The 23650-nt window shown below is 41.0% G+C and overlaps 1 protein-coding gene across 2 annotated transcripts in view; it reads right to left on the reverse strand.

Moving 5' to 3' along the window:
* Positions 1-7886: 7886 nt before the first annotated feature.
* The window catches only part of als2b (alsin Rho guanine nucleotide exchange factor ALS2 b), a 30197-nt gene continuing 14433 nt past the window's right edge, over positions 7887-23650 (reverse strand). For both annotated transcript variants that reach the window (XM_085348854.1, XM_085348853.1), the window contains exons 18-34: positions 23381-23577; positions 23227-23292; positions 23023-23121; positions 20084-20248; positions 19862-19973; positions 14172-14249; positions 13949-14082; positions 13701-13865; positions 13492-13609; positions 12922-13079; positions 12609-12725; positions 12343-12519; positions 12184-12241; positions 11730-11791; positions 11470-11619; positions 10062-10158; positions 7887-9980 (exon numbers count right to left, since the gene is read on the reverse strand). In XM_085348854.1, coding sequence (XP_085204980.1) covers positions 9942-9980; positions 10062-10158; positions 11470-11619; positions 11730-11791; positions 12184-12241; positions 12343-12519; positions 12609-12725; positions 12922-13079; positions 13492-13609; positions 13701-13865; positions 13949-14082; positions 14172-14249; positions 19862-19973; positions 20084-20248; positions 23023-23121; positions 23227-23292; positions 23381-23577 — 1992 coding nt within the window. In that variant the 3' untranslated portion in view covers positions 7887-9941. The remainder of the gene's footprint in view (positions 9981-10061; positions 10159-11469; positions 11620-11729; positions 11792-12183; positions 12242-12342; positions 12520-12608; positions 12726-12921; positions 13080-13491; positions 13610-13700; positions 13866-13948; positions 14083-14171; positions 14250-19861; positions 19974-20083; positions 20249-23022; positions 23122-23226; positions 23293-23380; positions 23578-23650) is intronic.

Raw genomic sequence — 23650 nt, forward strand, 5'->3', positions numbered from 1 at the left:
TTATATCCCTTACATATATGGAAACCTTAAACCACTTAGTATTGATAATAATAACAATTATTATGATAATAATTATTACAATAATTATACAACATGTGAAGTAAAAGCAGACTTTGTTCCTCAGAGCTACCGAGGACTCAGCAGGGTGAAGGAGAGGGTCTGCAGGTTTAACAGGTGGTCATTTCACAAAAGGCCAGTTTGAGCATTGCACGGTCTGATCTTAGGGTGAATTTTACCCCAACACCCTGATTTATAGAAGCACTCACACTTATTAATTATTCAGTCAATCAAGTGCATTTGATTAGCAGCATCTGGCTGACAGGATGACTTACTCTGATGTTTTAGGCTTCATTAGCTCTGAAGTTGCTGCAGCTTGTGGCGTTTGTCTAGTTTTGCATTGTGTTTTTGTGTCTTACTAGTCTGTACAAAACACCATCTGAGCCTTTGACTCTCACGTTTCTACTCAGATAATGAAACAGTTGCGTTGAAACCTCTATAAGCCTGTTTTTATTTAGTGCAAAAATATCAGGAGTGAATAAAAGAGCTCCATCAGCTCCATCTTATCCAGGGATTTTACAACTAGCAGCTACATCTGGTGTAATCTTTTTCACCGCAGTTAACCCTGGGAGGTCTAAATACTCCTAACCCTCAAGCCTAAGCTATAACAAAGTAGTTCTTTGCAAAAAGATGGCAAAATTTAGTTTCTTTCCAAAAAAAAAAGTGCATTTTTTTTCCTTTTTTCAAAAACATGAAAGCTAAGGTGACAGTCAGACTTCACAGGGTTTAAAAAACAAATCAGGGGTTCAGTAATCCAGAGCATCCATGTCCTCCTGCATTAACTCCAAAGTTTGAGAACCGCTGCACAAAACAATAGCATGCGCCGATTTAAACGAGCTCAGATTTATTCTCTTGTCACTCGAGTCTCATGAAAACCGCTGACATCTGTCACGTCATGAGCGGCCGGGTCTTTGAAAAGATTTTAAAAAGCAAGAAACGTCACAAGGTCTGCTGGTACAGCTTTAAAAGATGAGCTTCACTTCTTAACATCCACCAGATCACCCACAGCTATTTTAGGGTTAGGGCTAAAAAGTCAAATATTCAGAAAGAAAAGAAAAGAAAAGAAAAGAACAAATAGTTTATTTGAGTGAATCTGAAGTCTTGTTAAATGTTTATTGCTAAAACTGAGCTCTGGCACAGAAAAGAGGTTTGCATTAAAAAAAAAAAGACAATACAGATGTACTAATAACACTACAACAACTCCAACTGCCTTCAGTTTACTGTGACTTCCCTGTATAGAGTCTACGATATCCCTAGCTCTCCAAGTGAAGTACATGAATATTTAGACAGTACCATCCATCAGGAAGGAAACACACCACATCAAACGTGGCTATAGTAAGATTTACGCCTTTCTTACCTAACCCAGATATGCATGAATTGGATGTCCTTTTACCTTCAGACTTGCTTTAACTCTTCCTGGCACAGCATTGATTCTTTTGTTGCCCAAAAAATAAGTCCAAGTTGCTGGAAACTTTTGGACCATGTTGAAATGACAGCATCAAACAGTTACTGCTGATTTGTTGGCTGCACATCCATGATGCCAATCTCCTCCTCTCCTCCAGTTTGAGATGATTTTGAGCTTTGTGACATGTTGTGTTATCCTGCTGGAAGCAGCCATCAGAATATGATAAACTGTGTCAAAAGGTTGATTCTGTTCATCTGGACATAGCGTTTTCAGTGGGAGAAACGTTTCCCCAACCTATATGATCAAGGAACTGACCTCCCAGCCCATTGTTCATTCAGTGGGCTGGTTTCAGTCATTATGCAATGAACTGTTTATAAGATTTTTGTTCTTTTGTTAGTTTTGTCACAGTTTTTCTGTCAGAGTTAGAGGTGGACATTAGATGGACATTAAATCAGCCCTGAACCGACATGGGTCACAGGTGATCTGGTGGATGTTAGAAGGTTAAAGATTTTAAATTTGTCACTTTTAAAAGGTCCGCAGATGCCCTACACTGTACAGCAGCCTAACAACCAAAAACCATAATGTCAAAATTTGACAGAAGCACAAATACATGCAGCACCCTTTTCATTCCCCAAAACGTTCGATGATGCTGGTCTTTAGGTGATTTCATCGTCTACATGCATGACATTAAAACCTTTCTACACACATAATCAGGTTCAGACTTGATTTGTTCAAACTTTCAGTTAATTTGCAAAACATCTGTGAAACGTGCAGTTAAAACTTTTAGGACCACATTTATGAGCATGCAGAGGTGCAACCACAGCTCCAGCAGCCAGCGCGAACAGGATCAGTGCTTGAAGGCACACCTGACAGCAGCTGCCAATACAGAGTTTATAAATCATCTCAATATTGACACGAATAATAAAACCAAAGAATAATGCTGAGAGGAGTTTTTTGCCTTTGTTTCCCCAATATGTCTGTAAATACTCACATAGCCACTGTGAGGGTGAAGTTAGTGAAAGGGTGAGGGTAGACAGACGTGACAGAGCAAATAGCTGCTGGAAAAGTGGATATTTTTAAGGAATAAACCAGTAGGATCTCCTCAAGGAGTAAACACCTATCCGGGATGATCCCTGTGGCCTTCCTCCAATCCAAGCCCTCCTCTCTTCAAACAAATCAACCCTGGTGAAGCTTACCGCTACACCTGCAGCCTCGAGGACTCCTCGCGCCGTCACCCTCCTCCTGCCGGTGTCAGCTCCAGCACAGCAGCAGGTAAATGTTTATATGATGGGAAAATATTCCCAGGAGAGCAGACAGAGCGCTACGCTTTCATCGAGCTGAACGGGAGAGAGAGAGAGAGGGAGGGAGGGCTGTAATCCCTCCCGATCCCACTTAATCCCAGGCAAGTGAGCCGCCTGCCTCTGGCCACCGGAAACCTGTTCCTCCCTCACTGGCTGGCTGGTTGCTGCTGAGCTGCCAAATCTTCTTAACTTTTTCAGCTTCTATCAACACACACGGAGGAGGGCTGAAAGAAAAGGGAGAAGCAGTTACTTCAAGAGAAACGAGAGAGTTTATGAATGTTACATTGCACTTTTTCTACAATAAACCATCGGGAAAGTCAACAAAGGACACAGAGGTAGCAGGTTTTAAGGCTGAAAAAGACCTAAAAGAGTAATTAAAGAATCAGATAATCTTCCTCACCAGCTGGGGGAAGAAAAAAATCTGGCAGGAGTGAATATAATCTCCTGATTGGTAATCCAATTCCTACTGAAAATCAACAAGATCTCCCCTCCCTCCACATGAAAACAGGTCTAAGGCATCTCATTGTACCCAAAACACTGAGATTATTGTTTAAGGATCTGGATACGCCGGATGGATTTTACCCCTTCCAGCAGAAAAAAAAGAGCAGTGATGCCAGTGGGATTTATTGAGCCACCCTTGACATGCAACAAGCTCTTTTTGACCTGTAAAAAAGGAACATCTGTTATTAAAAGTGAAAATCTTCTCAAAATACCTTCCAACTATGACCTTTCCTACAAAAACAGTTATAGTGAGTAACTGTTTAAGAAGTACTGAAAAAAGACAGTTTAGACTCCAATTTGCTTAAGTGAAAGTACAAAAGTATATATTTTTATACTTGACAATGAAGTACCTAAAACAAAATACCTCATTAGACACATCCACAAGTATGAACCATAATTATTAATTTTTTAAAGTCTATCACATTGTTATTATTCTCCATCTACTTCCCTTGGATCAGATAATCTGCAAGTACAGATTATCATCCGCTGTTATACAGATGATACACCACTATACGTTCCCCTCGTTCAATATTATTGCTTGTCTATATGATGTTAATTACTTCCTTAACCAATCAGTTTCCAAAGTTGAGGTCCTTTCATTAAACTTGAAAGGAGAATCTGTCCTCGATCACAAGGAATTCCACCTGTACCCTGGGTGTGATGACCAAGGTCTCCAACTAAGAAATGTTGCACATTAAAATATTTTCCATCGCAAACAGAACATGCCTTCTTCTCATCGTGTTTGGACTGTTGAAAATTTCTTGAATTCCACCTCCGGCATCCAGCTCATTTAAAACTCAGTAACTTTACCAAAATCAAAGGATCAAATGCACCACACTCATTACACTGGATTAAACACAGTGAGACAGTATTGTGTACAAATATTTTGATTATTTATTTATTTTTTGTAGTAGTCTTGAGGTATAGTTCTTCTGGCTCCTTGAAGAACATTTGGCTTAAAAATAAAAGCTTTTCTGTTCTTTTTAGTCCAGTCCTTGTATCTGAACATTTTCAGAGGAATCTTTTTGTTTGTTTGTTTAAGCCCCTTAACACTAAGAATCATTCAGGCATAAAAAAGGCACCTAGCTCAATAAATGAGCCAGTGTCATGTTTACACATAACAGACAACTTAGCAAAGAACCCAACTGTTCTTAAGGAGGAGAAACAGGGATAAAAGGCTGAAGTATGCCAAATTACATAAGAACTGGATTGAAACTCTGGTCTGATGGAGAGATATGTACAGTATGAACAGGGGAGGTCAGGAGAGAGGAACCACACAAGCACCATTAGATTTTGATCACCCGTGTAATACCATTTAAAAATATCTGATTGGTGACGGTTTCCTTCTTTAGCATGAAAATAATGCCAAACACACAAATATTGATTTTCAAGCTTGTTAAAATTGGATGAATTGTTTTTGCTCTTGTATGTTTACATGTTTTATTAAATCACTGCACCATTTTCTGAGCAACATACAACAAAAACTTAAATCAAAATACAAACAATGAAGGGTGGGTCAAGACTTTTGCACAGCACTATATAGAAAGAAATCTTTTATTATGAGCATGGACTTGATTCCACCTACAATACAAATTTACTGAGAACCTCCAAAATTTTCCCACAGTTAGCAGAGGACCTAAACCCACCATCTACTTTCAAATCACTCCTTAAAATGTACTTTTCCTTGTTTTGTGTTTGTAATTCCTTATTTTTCTCTGTGAGGACAACTTGACAGTTACCTGTTTGACAGTGGAGGATGTAAGATTGTGAGTTGCAATTTCAAGTTAAAAAAATCTCAAACATGTATATGGTTATTTGAGATTGTACATACAAGTGACAGTATTTTACAATCAGTTCTGTAGGATTGTCATTTTTTTCTTGTGTTCAGATTTTTTGTTACAAATTTTTAAATAAAATATAAATATTGCAATTACTGAGAATATATTTTTTATTATATTAAAATATCATTTTGAGTATATATATGCAGGGTTGCTCCTCTATATTTTTCATCTCATTATGTGTGAAGTTGACCACTTTGTACAAAAGGAAAAAAAAAAAGATGCAACAGCAGGCATACGGATAAATTCCAGTTTAAGGAAAAGGCTGAAAATGACACGCATTTTGTTTTACTAAATTATATGTGCAATTTAAAACGGATTTTAAAAAAATACAACTAAAATGTATATTCAATGAAATGTTATATATTTGATGTGGAACATGACTATCGTTATTATTATTCCAATACAGTATCCAAATTTTTGCTGGGTTACTTTTAACATTCACATGTATGTGAAAATAAATACGTTGCCAAGTTTAGCAAAAAGAAAAGAAGTTTACATTTTAGCAGCCTGTGGTGCCTGTAACAGGAGAGCTTTTTTTTATTAATCATGAATTCTTCACAAAATTTTACACCCCATCTCACAAGATGATAAAGTTGCAGAAGCAATCATGAGAGCTAGTATGCAACAGACGTAACTTTTGCCAGTGATGCACAGCGTGTGAATGCTTGACTGTGGCTGACCCATCAACACGTTACAAAAAGCATGAGATTCAGGCTTTTCATTGGGACTTAAATATAATTATTTTTTAAATTTTCAAATTTAATAAAAAATAAATAAATTACCATTTCAGTACTTTAGACTGTACAGTGTGATATAACTTATAAAAAACATAAAATTTTCTATTTATATTTGCACACAGGAAGCCCATATGATTTTATTTTAAATAAGAGAACTGGATTATTGCATTTTAATTAAAAATTTCATTAAAAAATATATATACACACTCAAATTTGGAAAACTTTACCTTGTAGAATAGCATTTTCATTTACAAGTTTTCAATCACTAGCTGCTTTTCCACCACAGCACCCAGGTCCTCTCGTAGGGACTCGAGCCAGAAATGTCTTGCAGAAGAATTCATTCACCTCCCACAAAAGTCACTGTAGCTGAGTCGAGTAGCCTGATTGCAGCAACATCTCCACGATAAGTGGGTGCGAAGGAAGGAAGGAAGGAAGGAAGGAAGGAAGGAAGACAGACAATGGAGGCAAAACACCTAAGTGGATTTCCACCAAAATGATTTTATTGCCCTTTGTCATCAATTAAAAGTACAACACGTTTGACATTGTGCAAAAGACACAGGTGGGCCCGTTGACAAAACAGCCGTTGGTGCAGTTGGTTAACCAGCTGCAGGGTTTAAAACATCAGCGCTTCCTTCAGTTTACACTTAGCACAAAAACACTCCACTCAGTCTGGACTAAATAAAGTCAGTCAGTGTGTGAACAACCACTACATCAGTAATCTGGTTTCAAAGTCAGCCGCGTCACTGTCAGAAAAAACTGTTTTCATAGGCAGCAGTGAATCATGTCAGCCTTCAAATTTAAGCTGAATAAAATATACAAGAGATGATGCTGAAGAACACCCGAGGGCGCCTTCTCTAGTCAGTGAAATAAGAACAGAGCCTGGCTTAAACATCAAATAAATGTTAAACCCAAAGGCTAAAGTGTGTAGGATGCATTCTAGGGATGAACTCGGTGAACTCGAAAAAAAGACAATACTGCTTCATTTCCACGAGGGTCGAGCACATTTGGGCTCATGAACACAGACGGAAGATTATAAAATGATTTTTACTGCACGTGTGAGGACCACACTTCACCTCAGATACAAGCAGCAACATCATCACATATCAGTTTAGGTTCAACAGTATAAGAAGTTCCCATGAGCAGGTTTAAATTTTACAACCTCTGACAAACAATTTTCTGCTTGATTTTCGAATATCCCGCAGGGTGAGAGCAGCGGCTTTACCTCTGATCTGCTGCTATTTCTATTGTCGAAACTATCAGACCAGGGCATGAACAGCAACAAAAGGAAGAATCCCCTCTTAATCCCTTTTTAAAGTGGCATGTGTGACGCAGATCACAAGTAAGCAACAGTGCCTGATGGTTGGGGGTGGGGGGCAGCATTAGCAGATGGTGTGAAGCTTTGAACTCTATTATATCTATAACAGCAACGTTAAAGCGGCCTGCTTCTCGGCTCAGACATCACTCGCAAAAGGCAAAATACACATTTCTGTCCTTCTTGTGATTAAATCAGAATTCACATTGGACCGCTTGCATTGATTATTTTGCAGATCAGTGAGGTTTAGACCTTTAGCTGGTGGTTAGTTTCCTTCCTTGGCTGTGTGGCCTGCCTCCACATGATTAATAGAAACACTGTCAGGATATTTGCAGCTTCCTGCAGCATACAAATCAAACGTCTCTGCATACTGCTAAAGGACGATTTCTACAAACAATCCAGCAAAATGAGTTTCTGCAAACATTTCAAACAAGAAATGAACAAAGGAGATGCTAAATATGTCTTCACATTAGGGAAAGGTTACAGACACTGCTGATTTGCATAAAGCTAAAAAGTGTAACCACAGAGCGAGGAAGTGGATGGCTAGTTGCTCAAAATGAAGCAGTGATGAACGAGAAAGCTTCTCAGGTGGTAAGAAAGAGTGGAAACAAACCGTCAGGTAGCGTTAATACAATATAAGTGAATTGTACAACGTCACTGTCATTGTACTGTAAAAAAACAAAACAAAACTTTTATCTCTAAAAAGCAGAAGGAATTTTCAGCTTTTTTGGGAATAACATTTAAAAAAAAAAAAAACCACATCTTGTCCTCAACTCCTAAGATTAAAGATTCGAATCGTTATTTTTTTATTAGTGAGACTAATAAATAAGACTGTAATAAAGAGCAACACAGGTTCTCCAAAAGCGCCAAATTTCCACTTCCTACCACCACCTTGCAGAGCTGTAAGACTGTCCTGCGAACACTGGGCTCAGAAATACAAACCAAAGACACCTCCTGCAAAACGCTGTCAATGAAAAGACATTTCTGTGGACTGAATAATGAAAAGCTCATCTTAAAAAAAAAACAAAAGAAAACATTAAATACATATTTTTCCTCTGGCCTGCAGTGCTGGTTGTTTTTTTTTTATTGTTTCCTCTAAAGGTATAAGTCTTATCTTTAATCTTATGAACATAAAACAAACCAGGTGGCACTGTACACCTTGTGGTGCTCAAGGCATTAAGAAGTCTTGAAAACTCATCAATTTCTAGACTACAGGAACTATGTTCGTTCTTCCAACCACCACTGCTCCCAGTACACCTGGAAATGGATCCCTGTACATTTCCAAATCGATTTTATTTTTTAAGTCGATAAGTATCATATGACAGGACAAACATGGACGGCAGCCGCTTGGCTGAGCTCTGATGTTAGCTTGTTTGGTCTGTAGGTGGTCAAAGAAAATAGTTCCACCATTTTATTAAAATACCCAGATCATGATTTCTAAAATTAGACCTCATTTCTGAAGCCTCGTTAATGGTAACAGAACCTGCTGTGTAGACGATTAAAGTGACGGCTCTGTAACCAGTAACATGCTGGTGTTAGCAGAAGCAGGAAGTAAATTAAGCTTTTTCCAGAAAGTCTTTTCAGGATCTGTTTTGATGCTATGTCAGAAAATTAGTTCAGGTATTTGCAGATCACAGATAGGTAAAGACCCACATGATCGCAAATGTGCTTCTGTAATTGAGCCAAATACTCCAAAGTGGTGGTGAAGTTGCTTTTGATTTTACCTTAGATACCACTTTTAAATGGCATGAAAAGCAACTAAATCCTCATCAAGTCAGCAGCTGTTGTGAGTGACAGTGATGTGAGGAGAGATGAGGTGAAACAAAAAGTTTTTCAGTCTTACTTACAAGATATTTAAACGCATTTGCTTTGCTGCTTTGAGCACCACAAGTTGAGCATCTCTACAGCTGATATCCCCCAAAAAACAGACACCTAATAATGTATGCACTAAAGGCCAGAGGAAGGATACGCATTTTAAATGTAACAGTCTGAGGTTATGTTCAGAGGACGTGTGAGTACGCTTTCAAGTCAACAATCCGGCTGAAGCTTGCGCTTCAAATGAAGAAATAAAAAAAATCTTTATAAGCAACTGTTTAGATTCAGGTCCGTTCACTGATGCTGTAACACGTTCTTTCTTTAAATACAGTATGAAAATGGGCAGTCAGCTTGCCCAGATAAATCCTCTCCAAAGAAACTTTGAACAAGTGTCAGTTTTACTTGCAAAAGAAAAAAAAACAAAAAAAACCCAAAAACCTTCCTTCAGGACCGGCTCCCCCCCTGCAGTGCCTAACAGCCACTAACCGTAGGCATCCATCTCAGATTATAAAGTTTATGAATCCACAGTTTATAGAGTTACTTCCTCTTCATGTAGCTTTCACTGAAAATAATTCATGTTTCCAGATTTACTGTTTGTTTTTTTTTAAGATTAAAAATTTTAAGGAGAAAAAATGAGGTCCGGTATCCCACAGACAAACTTTGCACTCCCTCCCTGCTAAAGGTGATTTAATAACAGTCATCTTTATTCCCCAACTCCACCCACATGGATGGTGCGACTGTGCTCGCGTCTGTCATCACGGCGACATTTCTACCTTCATCACCTGTGGATGATGAGTGTTTCAGGGAGGGAGGGTCTGTGACGGGATGTGTCCAAGCAGCATTCGACGACCTGTTCTTATGACCCCTCCTCCTCCCTGTCAGTCATCCTCATGCCCGGCTACTGGAGCTGAGAGGAGGGGAGTGGAAAATCAGCAGCATGAAGGTCACCGAGGACTTAGCAGCAGTCTCGTCTTAAGTGACCTTCTCATGCTGGATCTGGTAGTAGCAGGCCTGCAGGGGGAGAGATACCTGAGTGACCTAAAAGTTTTGAAACGCTTGCAGACAAAGCAGCGTGAGCTGCATGTGCGTTACCTTGAGGGTGGTGAACATAATGCCGTGTTCTCCGTGCTGGACGCAGGGGTCCATCAGGTCTTCGATCAGACTGACCTCAGAACCGAGGTTCCTGATACTGAAGAGAGAAAGAAAAAAAAAGCCAACCTTTGAGTCAGATCTGCTCCTTGCTCGTCATGTCCAGTTTCTCGTATTGTACCAAGGCTGTGACGCTAAAAGAGTCCACCATGAGGTGCCATATGTGGACCTAGCAAATGGTAGCCACTAGCTCTTCTGCTCTGCCTCATTTTCACTCATTTCAGCCACTGAGCTGAACCTCTTGACCATGTTTGATGATGGATTATCTGACAAATATAAAATGACTCACTCTGTGCTAAAAGACAATCCAAGACATTTGTTTCTCATGTGTATGTGTGTACTGCATGGGGATATGCTCCACACTCGCATACCACAAAGTCATTAGGTACACCTTCCTAGTTCAAGGTTTGTCCCTCTTCTTGGTTCAGAGCTTCTTTCACTCTTCATGGCATAGATTCAACAAGGTGCTGGAAACATTGCTTAGAGATTTTGGTCCTGACACATTGATATGAGGCAGTAAGGCCAAATTCTGACTGTAATGTTGGTGAAACCAAGACTCATCAGACCAGATGATGTTTTTCCAGTCTTCTATTGTCCAATTTTGGTGAGACTGAGGGATTTGTAGCCAAAGTTTCCTGTTAGTAGCTGAGAGGAGTGGCACCTGGTGTGGTTGTAACAAGTTGTTAATTGAGTTACTGTTGCTTTACTATCAGTTTGAAGGAGTCTGGCATCAGCAAGACATTTTCACTGCTGCTCAATGGATTATTTTCTTTTTCAGACCTCTAGAGACCAAAATATGTGTTGGGGAAAATCTAGATCAGCAGTTTCTGAAATGCTCAGAATAACCACCATGCCACATAAAATCACTGAAGTGATCCTTCTTCCTTATTCTGATGCTCAGTTTGAACTCGAGCACGTCTCCATACAAGCATGCGACTGGCTGATTAGATATTTGCATTAATGAGCAGTTGATCAGGTGTGCCTAATGAAGTGGCCAATGAGTGTACATTTTCTCATGTTTATAGTGCAAACTCCGTTCTGTGAAGCATGTCACTGATCTGCTACAACTGTCAAGTCATTTGAGAGCAGCTGGGATGGGTGTAGGTCTTTGAATAAGTTGAACAGCAGTATTATTGACTAAAATTGCCTTCCCCACCATCACGTAGAACAACCTCCACATTTAAGAAGCTGAAACCTAAAACTTTTGGTTATGCTTACAAAAATAGCAAAAGCCCTTGCAGTTTTTTTTAAGCCATTCTCCACTGCTTGTGTTTCTGCCCACACCTCATTTTCGCCATTTATTTCTGTAAATGTGTGCATTACTGTGCTTTTTCTGTGGTTCAATGCTCACCGCGCTCGTAGTACTACATAGAGGAAGACAGGGAAGAGGTCGTCCATGGACCACAGGAAGTCCTGCTTCAGAAGCGCCTGGACCTCCTGTGTGATCTCCTCGAAAGTGAGCTGGATCACCTGCAGCTTGTCTGATGGCGTGAAAGTTGTGCTGCAAAAGAAAAGAGGACTTCTAGATGAAGGATGAAGGAACCAACCACTGCCCCTCCCCTCTGCTGTATTTTCTTTAAAAGTATTAGAAGCCGTTGAATGGAGCCGTACCTGATCTGCTGTAGTGTTTCCACTGCAGAAGCAAAGCAGGCGTCTTTGGTGCTGGAGATGACCTGGACAAGTCGCACAGCAGAACAAACACGCTTTACATCTTTATAACAATAATGGATGCAAACAACATCCCCTCACCCCCTTTGTCTTTAAAAAAGTACTACAGAAATAAAATTCTTAACAACAGTAAGGAGACTTAAAAGACTGAACTGAGAGATCACTATCAGTTTAAACCCATCATAAAAATGAACTAAACAGGATCTTTTACCTTTGAGATGAATTGTCTTTAACAGTGTCATGTGTAAATTAGCAAATATTTAACTTAAGATTAAGATTAAGTAAAAAGAAAAAAATCCAAAACAAAACAAGTTAAAGGAAATTAACAAACACAATCAATGTCAGCACAGCCCCAAAACATCTGAGCTAGTTTTGGAAAATATGAACAAAATGATACCAGTTGCTTCTCGCCAGGCGCAGGCAAAGATGCTGGGATGGAAACAGGCCAAAACTTTCTGACAGGAGGAAAACAGAAGAAGAAGAAGTAGTAGTATTTATGGATCTGCATAAAATAAAAACAAACTCTTCTACAGCCGCATGTTCAGCTCTGACGTACTGCTGGACGCCCAGGAAGGCGAGCAGGGCGAGGTCGGGCTGCTTGTTGAGGCGCAGGACGCACTCCCAGTACACGTCGTCCTCTCTCTCCTTGTCCAGGGCGTAGAGGGTGAAGAGCGGCGGGTAGAGACGGGGCAGAAGGACAGGAAGCAGCAGAGCCGAGCTGCTCACCACGCGGCTGAAACACAAACACATGGAGGAAGTCGTTAATAACCAGAGCCCGCTCACCGGAGATATGGCAGCAGCGGGACGTGGATCCATCCTTACGCAGGTTTGGGAGACTCCGGCAGGGCATCAGTAGAATTGGGCTCATTCTTCTCCTGCAGGTTGGTGGTCGGCTCTGGGATTAGACCGCCCTCTTCTGGCAGGTCTGGGAATAAAAATCTGAACCAAAGCAAAGAAAAACATACAATAAAATCGTGTAGAGTCATCTAGAGAAATGTTTATTTGCCTTTGAAATCAATAAGCTCATCTCACAGTTCCCCCTCCTCTCCGCATTACTGACAGCCTGAGGACATTATGAGGCTATCTTGGCTGTTATGCAGACATGAAGGACATTGGATCCATTCACAGTGACTACCTGACAATCAGGAAGATGTGGTTGAGGTAAGATTTAATCTCGCTGACGGCCTGATGTAGGAGCCGACGGTTGGCGCCAACACCCACGTAGGTCATCCTGTAGACCGCCACCAGGGTCTCCAGCAGCTGACCCAGAGGGTGCAGCGGAGTGTCACACGCCTGGAGGACAAAGGATCATTTTGTCAATGCTGTGCCTGCTCAGGGGTCTCATTGATAACCCTCCCTCTAATGCTCTGCAACACTCTGATCAGGTAAACAAGATGACCAGAATTTTTATTCAGCGTTAATGATTTTGAGCTTTAGCTGTTAAAATTATATGTGTAGAGTTATTCATTTAGGACTTTCAGTTTTATGTTGTTATGGTCGTATTTCTCATTATTGTTTGAATTATTACAAACCAGTCAGTGAACGCTCTAATCAAGAAAAAAAAAAAAAAATCAATCAGCACAATAATCATTAGTTGCAGCCAGTTAAAGAGCTCCAATATACTCTAAAAACCTGTTTGCAGGTTAGTATATCAGCAGTTGTTATTGCCACCGGTACTTTTACTTCGTCGACTCGGTGAACCCACCTTGATTAGGTAGAGGCGGATGGCGTTGTATCTGTCCATGGTGATCGGCCCTACGTGCTGCGGGATAACTTCCAGACTCTCCAGCGTTTTGTTGTGAGATCGAGACAAAACATCCGGACTGGGATGCACAAACATTGGGAATTTTAGATTCGAGATGTTTTTACTTCAACGAGAAGTTTTATGACCAATAAGAAGGCGTCAGGTGGTACCTGTCCAGGATGTGTCGCCGGCTGGTGGTGAGGGCCACAGCAATGTTCTCCCAGGCCTTTTCGGGCTCCCCTCGGCCCGGAGCCTCACAGCCCAGCTGACTCCAACACTCCTCGAAAACCGCCGGCCACTTATCCTCGGCACACACACACAGATGACCCAGCTTCCTGCCGCATCAACAAACAATATAAAGTATATACAGACAAATTAAAGTTTGCTTTAACAAACATGAGACCACTCATGAGCTTACATGGCTTGGGTCTTGTCCTTGTCGGTGTCGAACAGGTGTGGTTTAAAGTAGGAGCCCGTCACTTTGAGACCAGAGCCCCATTCGCCATTGAAGGAGCCCTCCAGGTAGTCACCATTGGGCATGGTCAGCACGCCCTGAGGGAGAGCCAGGACATTTAATAACAAGTACCTGCACTCGGTATTAGATTTAGAAGAAAAAATTTAAAGTATTCATATTTAGTTACCTTTCCACTGAGGGTCCAGTCGTCTGAGAATTCGCCCTCGTACGTCGTGTCGTCCTCTGACAGAAGGACACCAGTGCCCTGAAAGAGTCATCATCTCCCATTTTAAACACACATTTATTATTATTATTTTTATATATATAAAACACCCAGCACGCCCCTGCGGGCGGTTTATCCTTCAAGCTCGGGTCCTCTACCAGAGGCCTGGGAGCTTGAGGGTCCTGCGCAGTATCTTAGCTGTTCCCAGGACTGCGCTCTTCTGGACAGAGATCTCCGATGTTTCTTCTTAAAAGTGAATGTTTCCCCATAAATTCTTTAAGTCTTACACTTAAACAATCTGACATTCCTTTTAGACTTAGCCCTGCTGGCTTTAAATATTTGGGAGTTAACATGACTCGTACTTTGTCTTCTCTATACTCTTCCAATTTCTCCCCTTTAATGACTCAAATTCAATCAGATTTTCAGAGATGGAAATCGCTACCTTTGTCCCTAATTGGTCGGATCAATGCTGTAAAGATGAACATTTTGCCTCGATTGTTATTTCTGTTTCAGAGTATTCCTATATTTTTACCTAAAGCTTTTTTCAAAAAGTTAGACCAGCTAGTTACATCGTTTTTGTGGGGAGGGAAACACCCCAGGGTGAGGAAATCATTATTACAGAGACTGACATTTGATGGTGGTCTTGCCTTGCCTAACTTTTTATTTTACTATTGGTCCTCTCATGTTCACAAATTGACCCATTGGCTTGAATCTCAAGACCTGCTGTGGTGCAAACTGGAACGCCTGTCGTGCACTTCCTCATCCTTAGAAGCTTTATTATTCTCTCCACTACCACTTAAGCCTTCTCATTTCACCCAAAATCCCGTGGTACAGTCTAGTCTAAGGGTCTGGTCACAATTCAGGAGTCATTTTAAGTACATCTCTGCGTCAGTACACATGCCCATCACGCAGAACCATCTGTTTACTCCTGGCCTCATTGATGGTACCTATGTACAGTGGAAGCGTCATGGTATTAATACATTTAAGGATCTCTATAAAGATGGTACTTTCTTAACTTTTTTAGACCTGTGTTCAGAAACAAATCTTCCGGCTACCAATCTATTCCGTTATTTTCAGGCACGGCATTGCACTTCTGCTCTCTTCCCCTCCTACCCTCTTCTCCCAAATGTCCAACCGTGGGAGGAATTCTTATCCCTTAAACCCAATAAGAAGTCAATTATATCTTTAATATATAAACAACTTATGGATTTAAATGTCCATTCCGTTGCTAAAATTAGGGGGGCTTGGGAGCAGGAGTTAGGAATAATTTTTTCGGATCAGCAATGGGAGAAAGCAGTATCCAATGTCCGTTATAGTACGTCCTGTGCCAGGTTACAACTCATCCAGTTCAAGGTGTTGTACAGGGTTTACTATTCAAAGTCTCGTCTGTCTGAGATTTACCCACAAGTGATGGATCAGTGTGAGAGATGTCATGCCACCCCATGTGACCTAGGCCATATGTTCTTTCTGTGCCCAAGACTCCATGGCTTCTGGAGTCAGTATTCAGTTATTCTTTCCAAAGCTCTTGGGACCCAAATCTTAGCTCGGTCATATATATATATATTATATATATATATTAGGGGTGCAACGATATTCGTATCAATATTGAACCGTTCGATACAGTGCTTTCGGTTCGGTACGCATATGTATCGAACAATACAAAATTTGTAATTTATTTCATCAACTTTCCTTCTGACGATGCTGTCTGTGTTGAGCGCTCAGTGAATCTGCGTTCGACTACTCCGCCTAGGCTACACTGTCGAGCCCAGATCCACTGAGCGCTCAACACAGACAGCATCGAAGGAAGAGCGCAGGGCAAGCTAGCGAGACAGAAGTTAAGCTCTCCTTGCAACATGGCAAATTGAACCTCCCCCACCCTCATTCAGATCTGGCGTTTGGAATTATTTTGGTTTTCATGTGATGTATGACCCTGAAGGTAAGCGCGTCATGGACTAAAGTAAAACAGTATGTTGGATGTGCCATGCAATGCTCAATTACATGGGTGGGAACTAGTGTGTTATCGCAGTTAGCTCGTTAACGTGTTGGCCGTCTAGCCCCATGCACGGGGCTATCAGGGGTAGCTCGTTAACGGAGATTTGCCGTGTTGTGGCGTTAACGTCATTTCAACGAGATTAACCTGAAAGCACTAGTGGGAACACAACGAATATGACTGCACATTTACATCATCCTAGTACAAAAACAACAAGCATGCTACTAACTTTAGCCGAGTCATTTAGACAGCTGTTAGCACATGATTCTCCTTATGCTGCTGAGAATATAGCCCAGAAGAAGCGGATAGTATAGCTTTTATTTTGGAAAGAGCCATTTCTCTGTAATAAACTCTCTTTTCCAAAGATGAGTGATTCCTCAATCAGATACAGGGCTTGCAATATCGCTAGCCCGACGTCCCGGGGCTAGCGATTTTTTCAGTCGGGCTACCAAAATCTATCTCTGCCCTGCCCGTCGGGCTATTGTAGGAAGGAAAAATATATGTCAATGCTTTTGCATTCTTTCGGAAATGTAGCTGGGTAATTATGTCATTGGCATCGGTGAGCCACTGTCAATATGTGACATATTGAAATCGCGTTTGAATTTGCGCTTGTTTTTTTGCTTTCACTTTGCAATCGCTCGGACAGCACTGATTATATATTGTACATATATTTATTAGTTTCAGATGTAGCCATTCTTGTATTTTGCTTGTTTACGTTATTGTATTTTGTACAACTCTGTTGCTTGTGAAGCTCGCACACAAGAATTTCACTCACATGTACTGTACCAATGTACCTGCACATGTGATGTGACAATAAAAGTGATTTGATTTGATTGGTGAGTGATGATAATTTGCGCACCAATTCCTCTGACATCGTCTTATTAATCGTTAGCTTACTACACAAACATGACAAGTGAAATCTCCCGCAGCAAGCTTAAACATGTCGTTAGCTTCATAGCATAATTGCCTAAGTCATTTGACTAAGTCAATGACTTAGGCACTTATGCTATGAAGCTAACGATGTGAGAGGTTGATCGCGCAGAGAATCGCTGAGCTTATGTGAGTGCGTGTGTAAAAGCAGCAGGATATATATTTTAGTTCTGCTGAGCCAAATAAGACAGGTCAGGGTGAAGAAGTGACAGCCAAAGAAAAGCTTACCACAAAACGGAGAAGTTATGACAAATCAGACTATAAGGCAAAAAGAAAGTGCAGCTTTATGGTTTCATGGACAAAAGAATTTCTGTGGCTGTAATATGATGAGCTAAATAACCAGGGCTGCACATAAGTGGTCCACAGGTGCGCATTCGCTGTCAAAATAAAAAACACGCACAAGGGTTAGGGTTAAATTTAAAAACTGTACTTTTGAGTTAAAATATATATTTATAATTTTAATAAATGACAAATTAAAAAGGCATGAACATTTTTTTTGTATCGAAAAAAATATCGAACCGAACCGTGAATTTTCTGTATCGTTGCACCCCTAATATATGCTGCTTAGGGGTGGGCGATAGAAACGATATAAATTTGGCCAACCATACAGATTTTGACTATACCGTTCTACCGCGATAGCGCATGTTGATGATGTCATCAAGCTGCGCCTGTTTTGGTCGAAAGCATCGCAGCGGCTACTACCATTATCGTCTGCAAATTATGCCGGGCGACAGTCATAACAAAGAGATGAAGCACTTTTAAAATATGGGGAAAGCCAAAATGGTAAAATGGTAAATGGCCTGTATTTGTATAGTGCTTTTACTGGTTCCCTGCTAGGGACCCCAAAGCACTTTACACACCCAGTCACACACTGGTGGAGGCAAGCTACAGTTGTAGCCACAGCTGCCCTGGGGTAGACTGACAGAAGCGAGGCTGCCATAATAATAATAATAATGGATTGGATTTATATAGCGCTTTTCAAGGCACCCAAAGCTCTTTACAATGCCACTATTCATTCACTCTCACATTCACACACTGGTGGAGGCAATATTGCGCCATCGGCCCTTCTGGCCAACACCAGTAGGCGGTAGTTGAAGTATCTTGCCCAAGGACACAACGACCGAGACTGTCTGAGCCGGGGCTCGAACCGGCAACCTTCCGATTACAAGGCGAACTCCACACTCTTGAGCCACGATCGCCCTGCACTTCCTCCACTTCCCTACCATTGATTCATTAATGTTGAATTCTCTCGCAGCTGCTCTATTCCCATGTTGTTGCAGTATATTAAAAACTAACCTTGTATTGTGGATGAAAAATCTCAGTTGTTCTCCTGACTGAAGTTTGGCCCGTGTATAGTATCCATTAAGCAGTGCGGTTTACCAAAGTTGTACTAAAACATTTTTTAACAGATTTCTGCACGCCTAAATCGGTTCGAGGTCAGTAAGCACAACCAGAATTCATACATAAGGCACACTCTCGACTTTTGAGAAAATTAAAGGATTTTAAGTGCGCCTTATAGTGTTGAAAATACATTATACAGGAGAATATATCGTGATATATATCGTTACCGCACGTGCTTCAAATTATACCGCGATATAGATTTTAGGCCATATCGCCCAGCCCTAGAGCTGCTGTTACAGTGTTTGCTACAAGAACACACAAACACACAGAGCTCCAATGAGCTCACTGTTAATCTGTAAATGTGACATTTCTGCATTATGCGTTTGTATTATTTCATCTCTGGGCTTCCGGTTTCTTTCATTTAAGGAACATATTTAAATTGTAAACTGTTTTTCCTTTTTCCAGCTGAACTAGAGACAATTACTCACACATTTATGTCATTGTGCTTCTTCCTGTAAAGCTCTGTTTACTGGCTTAGATTTTAAAATACTTTTTTTTTTGTACTTACTTATAGAGCCCTAAACGGACAATGGACAGATCTCAGCTTCTTACTAAACACACTGCGGCTCGATGACAGGCTCAGGATGTGTTGGTTGTTCCTCATGACAGACTCGTACCTCTCACATCTACGTTTATCTGAATCTACAAGCAGCTGACAGCTTGTTCATTAACCAGACTTACTGTTGAGAATCTTAATGATAGTAAATGTTTTTAATGATCTTTTCTGTGTCACAACTTTATTTTGAATTGCTATCACCTGTATTTTAATTTTCTATTACACTTATATTGTGATTATTCTTTGTGACCTCATGTCTGTGAACATTGCTTTATTTCCTTCCTTCCTTCCTCCCTTCCTTCAGGCATTTCTGATGATGCCCAGCTCTACTGAGAATTTAATAAAAAATAAAAAAAGTGTAAAGCAGCTCTGGTACTTACATCATCTACATATATTTGAAGGAAAATGAATAAAAGAATAGAATAAATCTTTGCAAAAATGACTGAATATTATACTACTGTATGATTTATGAATGATTTAAATTGTTCTACTTCAGGGTTTTTCCTGAATATGAAAAAATTGATTTTGTCCTTCCATCAAAAGGAAAATCACCAGAACTGTGGAAAAAAATATTTTTAAGCAGGGTTTAATTTACTTTAGCTTAAAAATGTTGTTATAAATAGTTTTGCTTGTGAGACGGCAAAAATAACAGGAAAATACACAGATTAATGTCATACGGCGAACTACAGATGTGCTTTGAAAAAACATGAAAACTGAAGAACGTCTGCTGTTGTGACACACTGAGACAACTGGGGATACAACCTCTGAGCTGCTCACCATCATCTTGTTGTCTTTAAAAGCTCCTTCATAGTACAGGCCAAACTGGGTGACCACCACTCCGGTGCCCTGCCGCTGGTGGTCCTGCCACATGCCCATGTACTTCTCTCCTCTGGAAAGCAAACAGACAGCAGCCTATTTATCCCTTCATATGTGTAATATCAGAAAGCTGCCAGTAAATTTATAGGCAAAAGAACTGTCTGAGTGTGGGAATGAGCGTACTTGGTGATATCGTCAAAGACTCCATAGCCGGTCTTCTTGTCCTGCAGCCACTGACCAATGAAGACGCTGGGGGACGAGGTGTTCAGCTTGCCACTGCGCAGCATGCCGTGACCGTGCCGCACGCCCTCCTGAAAGGACCCGTCATAAACTTCACCGCTGGCATACCTGCAGTCAGATAGAGGAGGGGTGCTCTCTTACAACACAGCTGTTTCATCTATGACTGAACCTCAATCTGTTCTTTTATTGAAAAATTTCACTGCTAAAATGCTTCCTATGTCGTCTCTGATTTTAAGGAAAGCAAGCAAGAAGAACTTCTTTTATCAGGTGACAACATTTGCTAATGAGAAATCTCCCTCAAAACTGTTATAAGTATGTTTAAATACGGTTGCTGATAGTTAGCTCATCTTCATAAGAAAGAAAGCACACACAGGGTCAAATATATATACTGCACCTCGACCAGACACGTTTTGTAGCAATCAACACTTCATTGTTTGGTTCCTTGGCATGGATCCGGCTTTTAAGCATTGTCCACAAATTTTCATGGGTTGGGGCTTTGGGAGCACCATTCCAGAAGCTTAATGCTAGCATGCTTTATCCATTTAATAAAACCAGGTTTGATGTGTGTTTGGGATCATTGTCCTGTTGGAATACCAACTGTGTCCAAGTTTCAACAGTCTAGCTGATGATTTGAGATGGAGTTGAAGAATTTGGAGGTATTCCTTCTTCATTATTCCTTCCCCTTTGTGCAATATACCAGTACCACTGATACCAGTAATACTGGCAGCAATACAGCCCCAGAGCATGATGATATTCCCACCATGTTTGACAGCTGGGACAGTGCTCTTAGGTTTGAAAGCCTCACCTTTACTCCTCCAAACATGCGTCTTGTCATTGTGGTCAAAAAGTTCAATCTTTGTGTCGTCTGACCATAAAACTTTTCTCTAGAAGGCATTTGGCTCGTTAATGTGGGCATTTTCTTTTTTGATCAACACCCTCTCAGTCCATGGTGATGTTCTTCGCTGTGGACAGTGATGCTGGTGACTTCCACATTGTTTTGAGAATTGGTCAAACTAATGAGGCAAACATATAGAGAAACTACCAGTTGTAGTCAATCATAATCACTAATGAGAAGTTAATAGGTCTTAGCCTTATTAGGTTAAAGCATTGTAAGTGAATTCATGTATATACAGTGGGGCAAAAAAGTATTTAGTCAGCCACCGATTGTGCAAGTTCCCCCACCTAAAATGATGACAGAGGTCAGTAATTTGCACCAGAGGTACACTTCAACTGTGAGAGACAGAATGTGAAAAAAAATCCATGAATCCACATGGTAGGATTTGTAAAGAATTTATTCGTAAATTAGGGTGGAAAATAAGTATTTGGTCAATAACAAAAATACAACTCAATACTTTGTAACATAACCTTTGTTGGCAATAACAGAGGTCAAAAGTTTACTATAGGTCTTTACCAGGTTTGCACACACAGTAGCTGGTATTTTGGCCCATTCCTCCATGCAGATCTTCTCGAGAGCAGTGATGTTTTGGGGCTGTCGCCGAGCAACACGGACTTTCAACTCCCGCCACAGATTTTCTATGGGGTTGAGGTCTGGAGACTGGCTAGGCCACTCCAGGACTTTCAAATGCTTCTCCTTTGTTGCCCGGGCGGTGTGTTTTGGATCATTGTCATGTTGGAAGACCCAGCCTCGTTTCATCTTCAAAGTTCTCACTGATGGAAGGAGGTTTTGGCTCAAAATCTCACGATACATGGCCCCATTCATTCTGTCCTTAACACGGATCAGTCGTCCTGTCCCCTTGGCAGAAAAACAGCCCCATAGCATGATGTTTCCACCCCCATGCTTCACAGTAGGTATGGTGTTCTTGGGATGCAACTCAGTATTCTTCTTCCTCCAAACACGACGAGTTGAGTTTATACCAAAAAGTTCTACTTTGGTTTCATCTGACCACATGACATTCTCCCAATCCTCTGCTGTATCATCCATGTGCTCTCTGGCAAACTTCAGACGGGCCTGGACATGCACTGGCTTCAGCAGCGGAACACGTCTGGCACTGCGGGATTTGATTCCCTGCCGTTGTAGTGTGTTACTGATGGTGACCTTTGTTACTTTGGTCCCAGCTCTCTGCAGGTCATTCACCAGGTCCCCCCGTGTGGTTCTGGGATCTTTGCTCACCGTTCTCATGATCATTTTGACCCCACGGGATGAGATCTTGCGTGGAGCCCCAGATCGAGGGAGATTATCAGTGGTCTTGTATGTCTTCCATTTTCTGATGATTGCTCCCACAGTTGATTTTTTCACACCAAGCTGCTTGCCTATTGTAGATTCACTCTTCCCAGTCTGGTGCAGGTCTACAATACTTTTCCTGGTGTCCTTCGAAAGCTCTTTGGTCTTGGCCATGGCGGAGTTTGGAGTCTGACTGTTTGAGGCTGTGGACAGGTGTCTTTTATACAGATGATGAGTCCAAACAGGTGCCATTCATACAGGTAACGAGTGGGGGACAGAAAAGCTTCTTACAGAAGACGTTACAGGTCTGTGAGAGCCAGAGATTTTCCTTGTTTGAGGTGACCAAATACTTATTTTCCACCCTGATTTACGAATAAATTCTTTACAAATCCTACCATGTGAATTCATGGATTTTTTTTCCACATTCTGTCTCTCACAGTTGAAGTGTACCTCTGGTGCAAATTACTGACCTCTGTCATCATTTTAAGTGGGGGAACTTGCACAATCGGTGGCTGACTAAATACTTTTTTGCCCCACTGTACTTGAGCATGTATGTATACGTTAGACCGTGTGTGGATTAGAAATCCAAAATGAACTCAGAATTGTGCATTAAATCTAGCCAAACATCATCGTAATCATAATAATAGTAATTATAATAAAGGGCATGCTGCTGAAAATAATACATTTTCATGCTGCTCACCTGTATGTCCCCAGGCCGTGCATCTTGCCATCCTTCCAGTAACCTTGATAGTGGTCGTTCTTGTTCAGCGTCTTATTGGGGGCCACAAACTCACCAAAGCTGCATAAACAAAAGGTGATAAATCACGCTCTCAGGCTTACACACCCACACACAAATTGAACAATTACCATAAACAACTAGGAGATTTTAGGCTCCAGCACTCACCCATCTTCTAGTCCATTCTTGAATGCCCCAGTATATATTCTCCCATCACACCATTTCAAAACACCTCTGGGAAAACAAACAAACAACACTTTCCAATTTCTCAACATATAAGTAAAATTATCTAAGTGTAAATGCAACAGTGTGAACATCCAACCTGCCGTTGGGCTTTCCAGACAGCCAGCGACCCTCATATGTCGCATCCTTCAGTCGCCCTTCCTTATAAAACGTGTACGAAGCTGTTCTGGAGATGGGAGGCTCCAACTTCTGCACTGAGCTGCCTGACGCCACGTCCTGTCCTTTTCCGCTCAGGGCCTGGTCCACCGCCTGGTTGATGGAGCGAAGCCACTTGATCTAAGAATGAACAAACAGCCCAGTTCAGAAATAGAAATTGAGTTTTTAAAAAGGTAAACATCAGCTTTTAAAC

This window comes from Diplotaxodon limnothrissa, linkage group LG23 (genome assembly GCF_057381915.1).
Source record: "Diplotaxodon limnothrissa isolate DT_005_m linkage group LG23, D_limnothrissa_male_GT1.1, whole genome shotgun sequence".
In the NCBI taxonomy this organism is placed as follows: Eukaryota; Metazoa; Chordata; class Actinopteri; order Cichliformes; family Cichlidae; genus Diplotaxodon; species Diplotaxodon limnothrissa.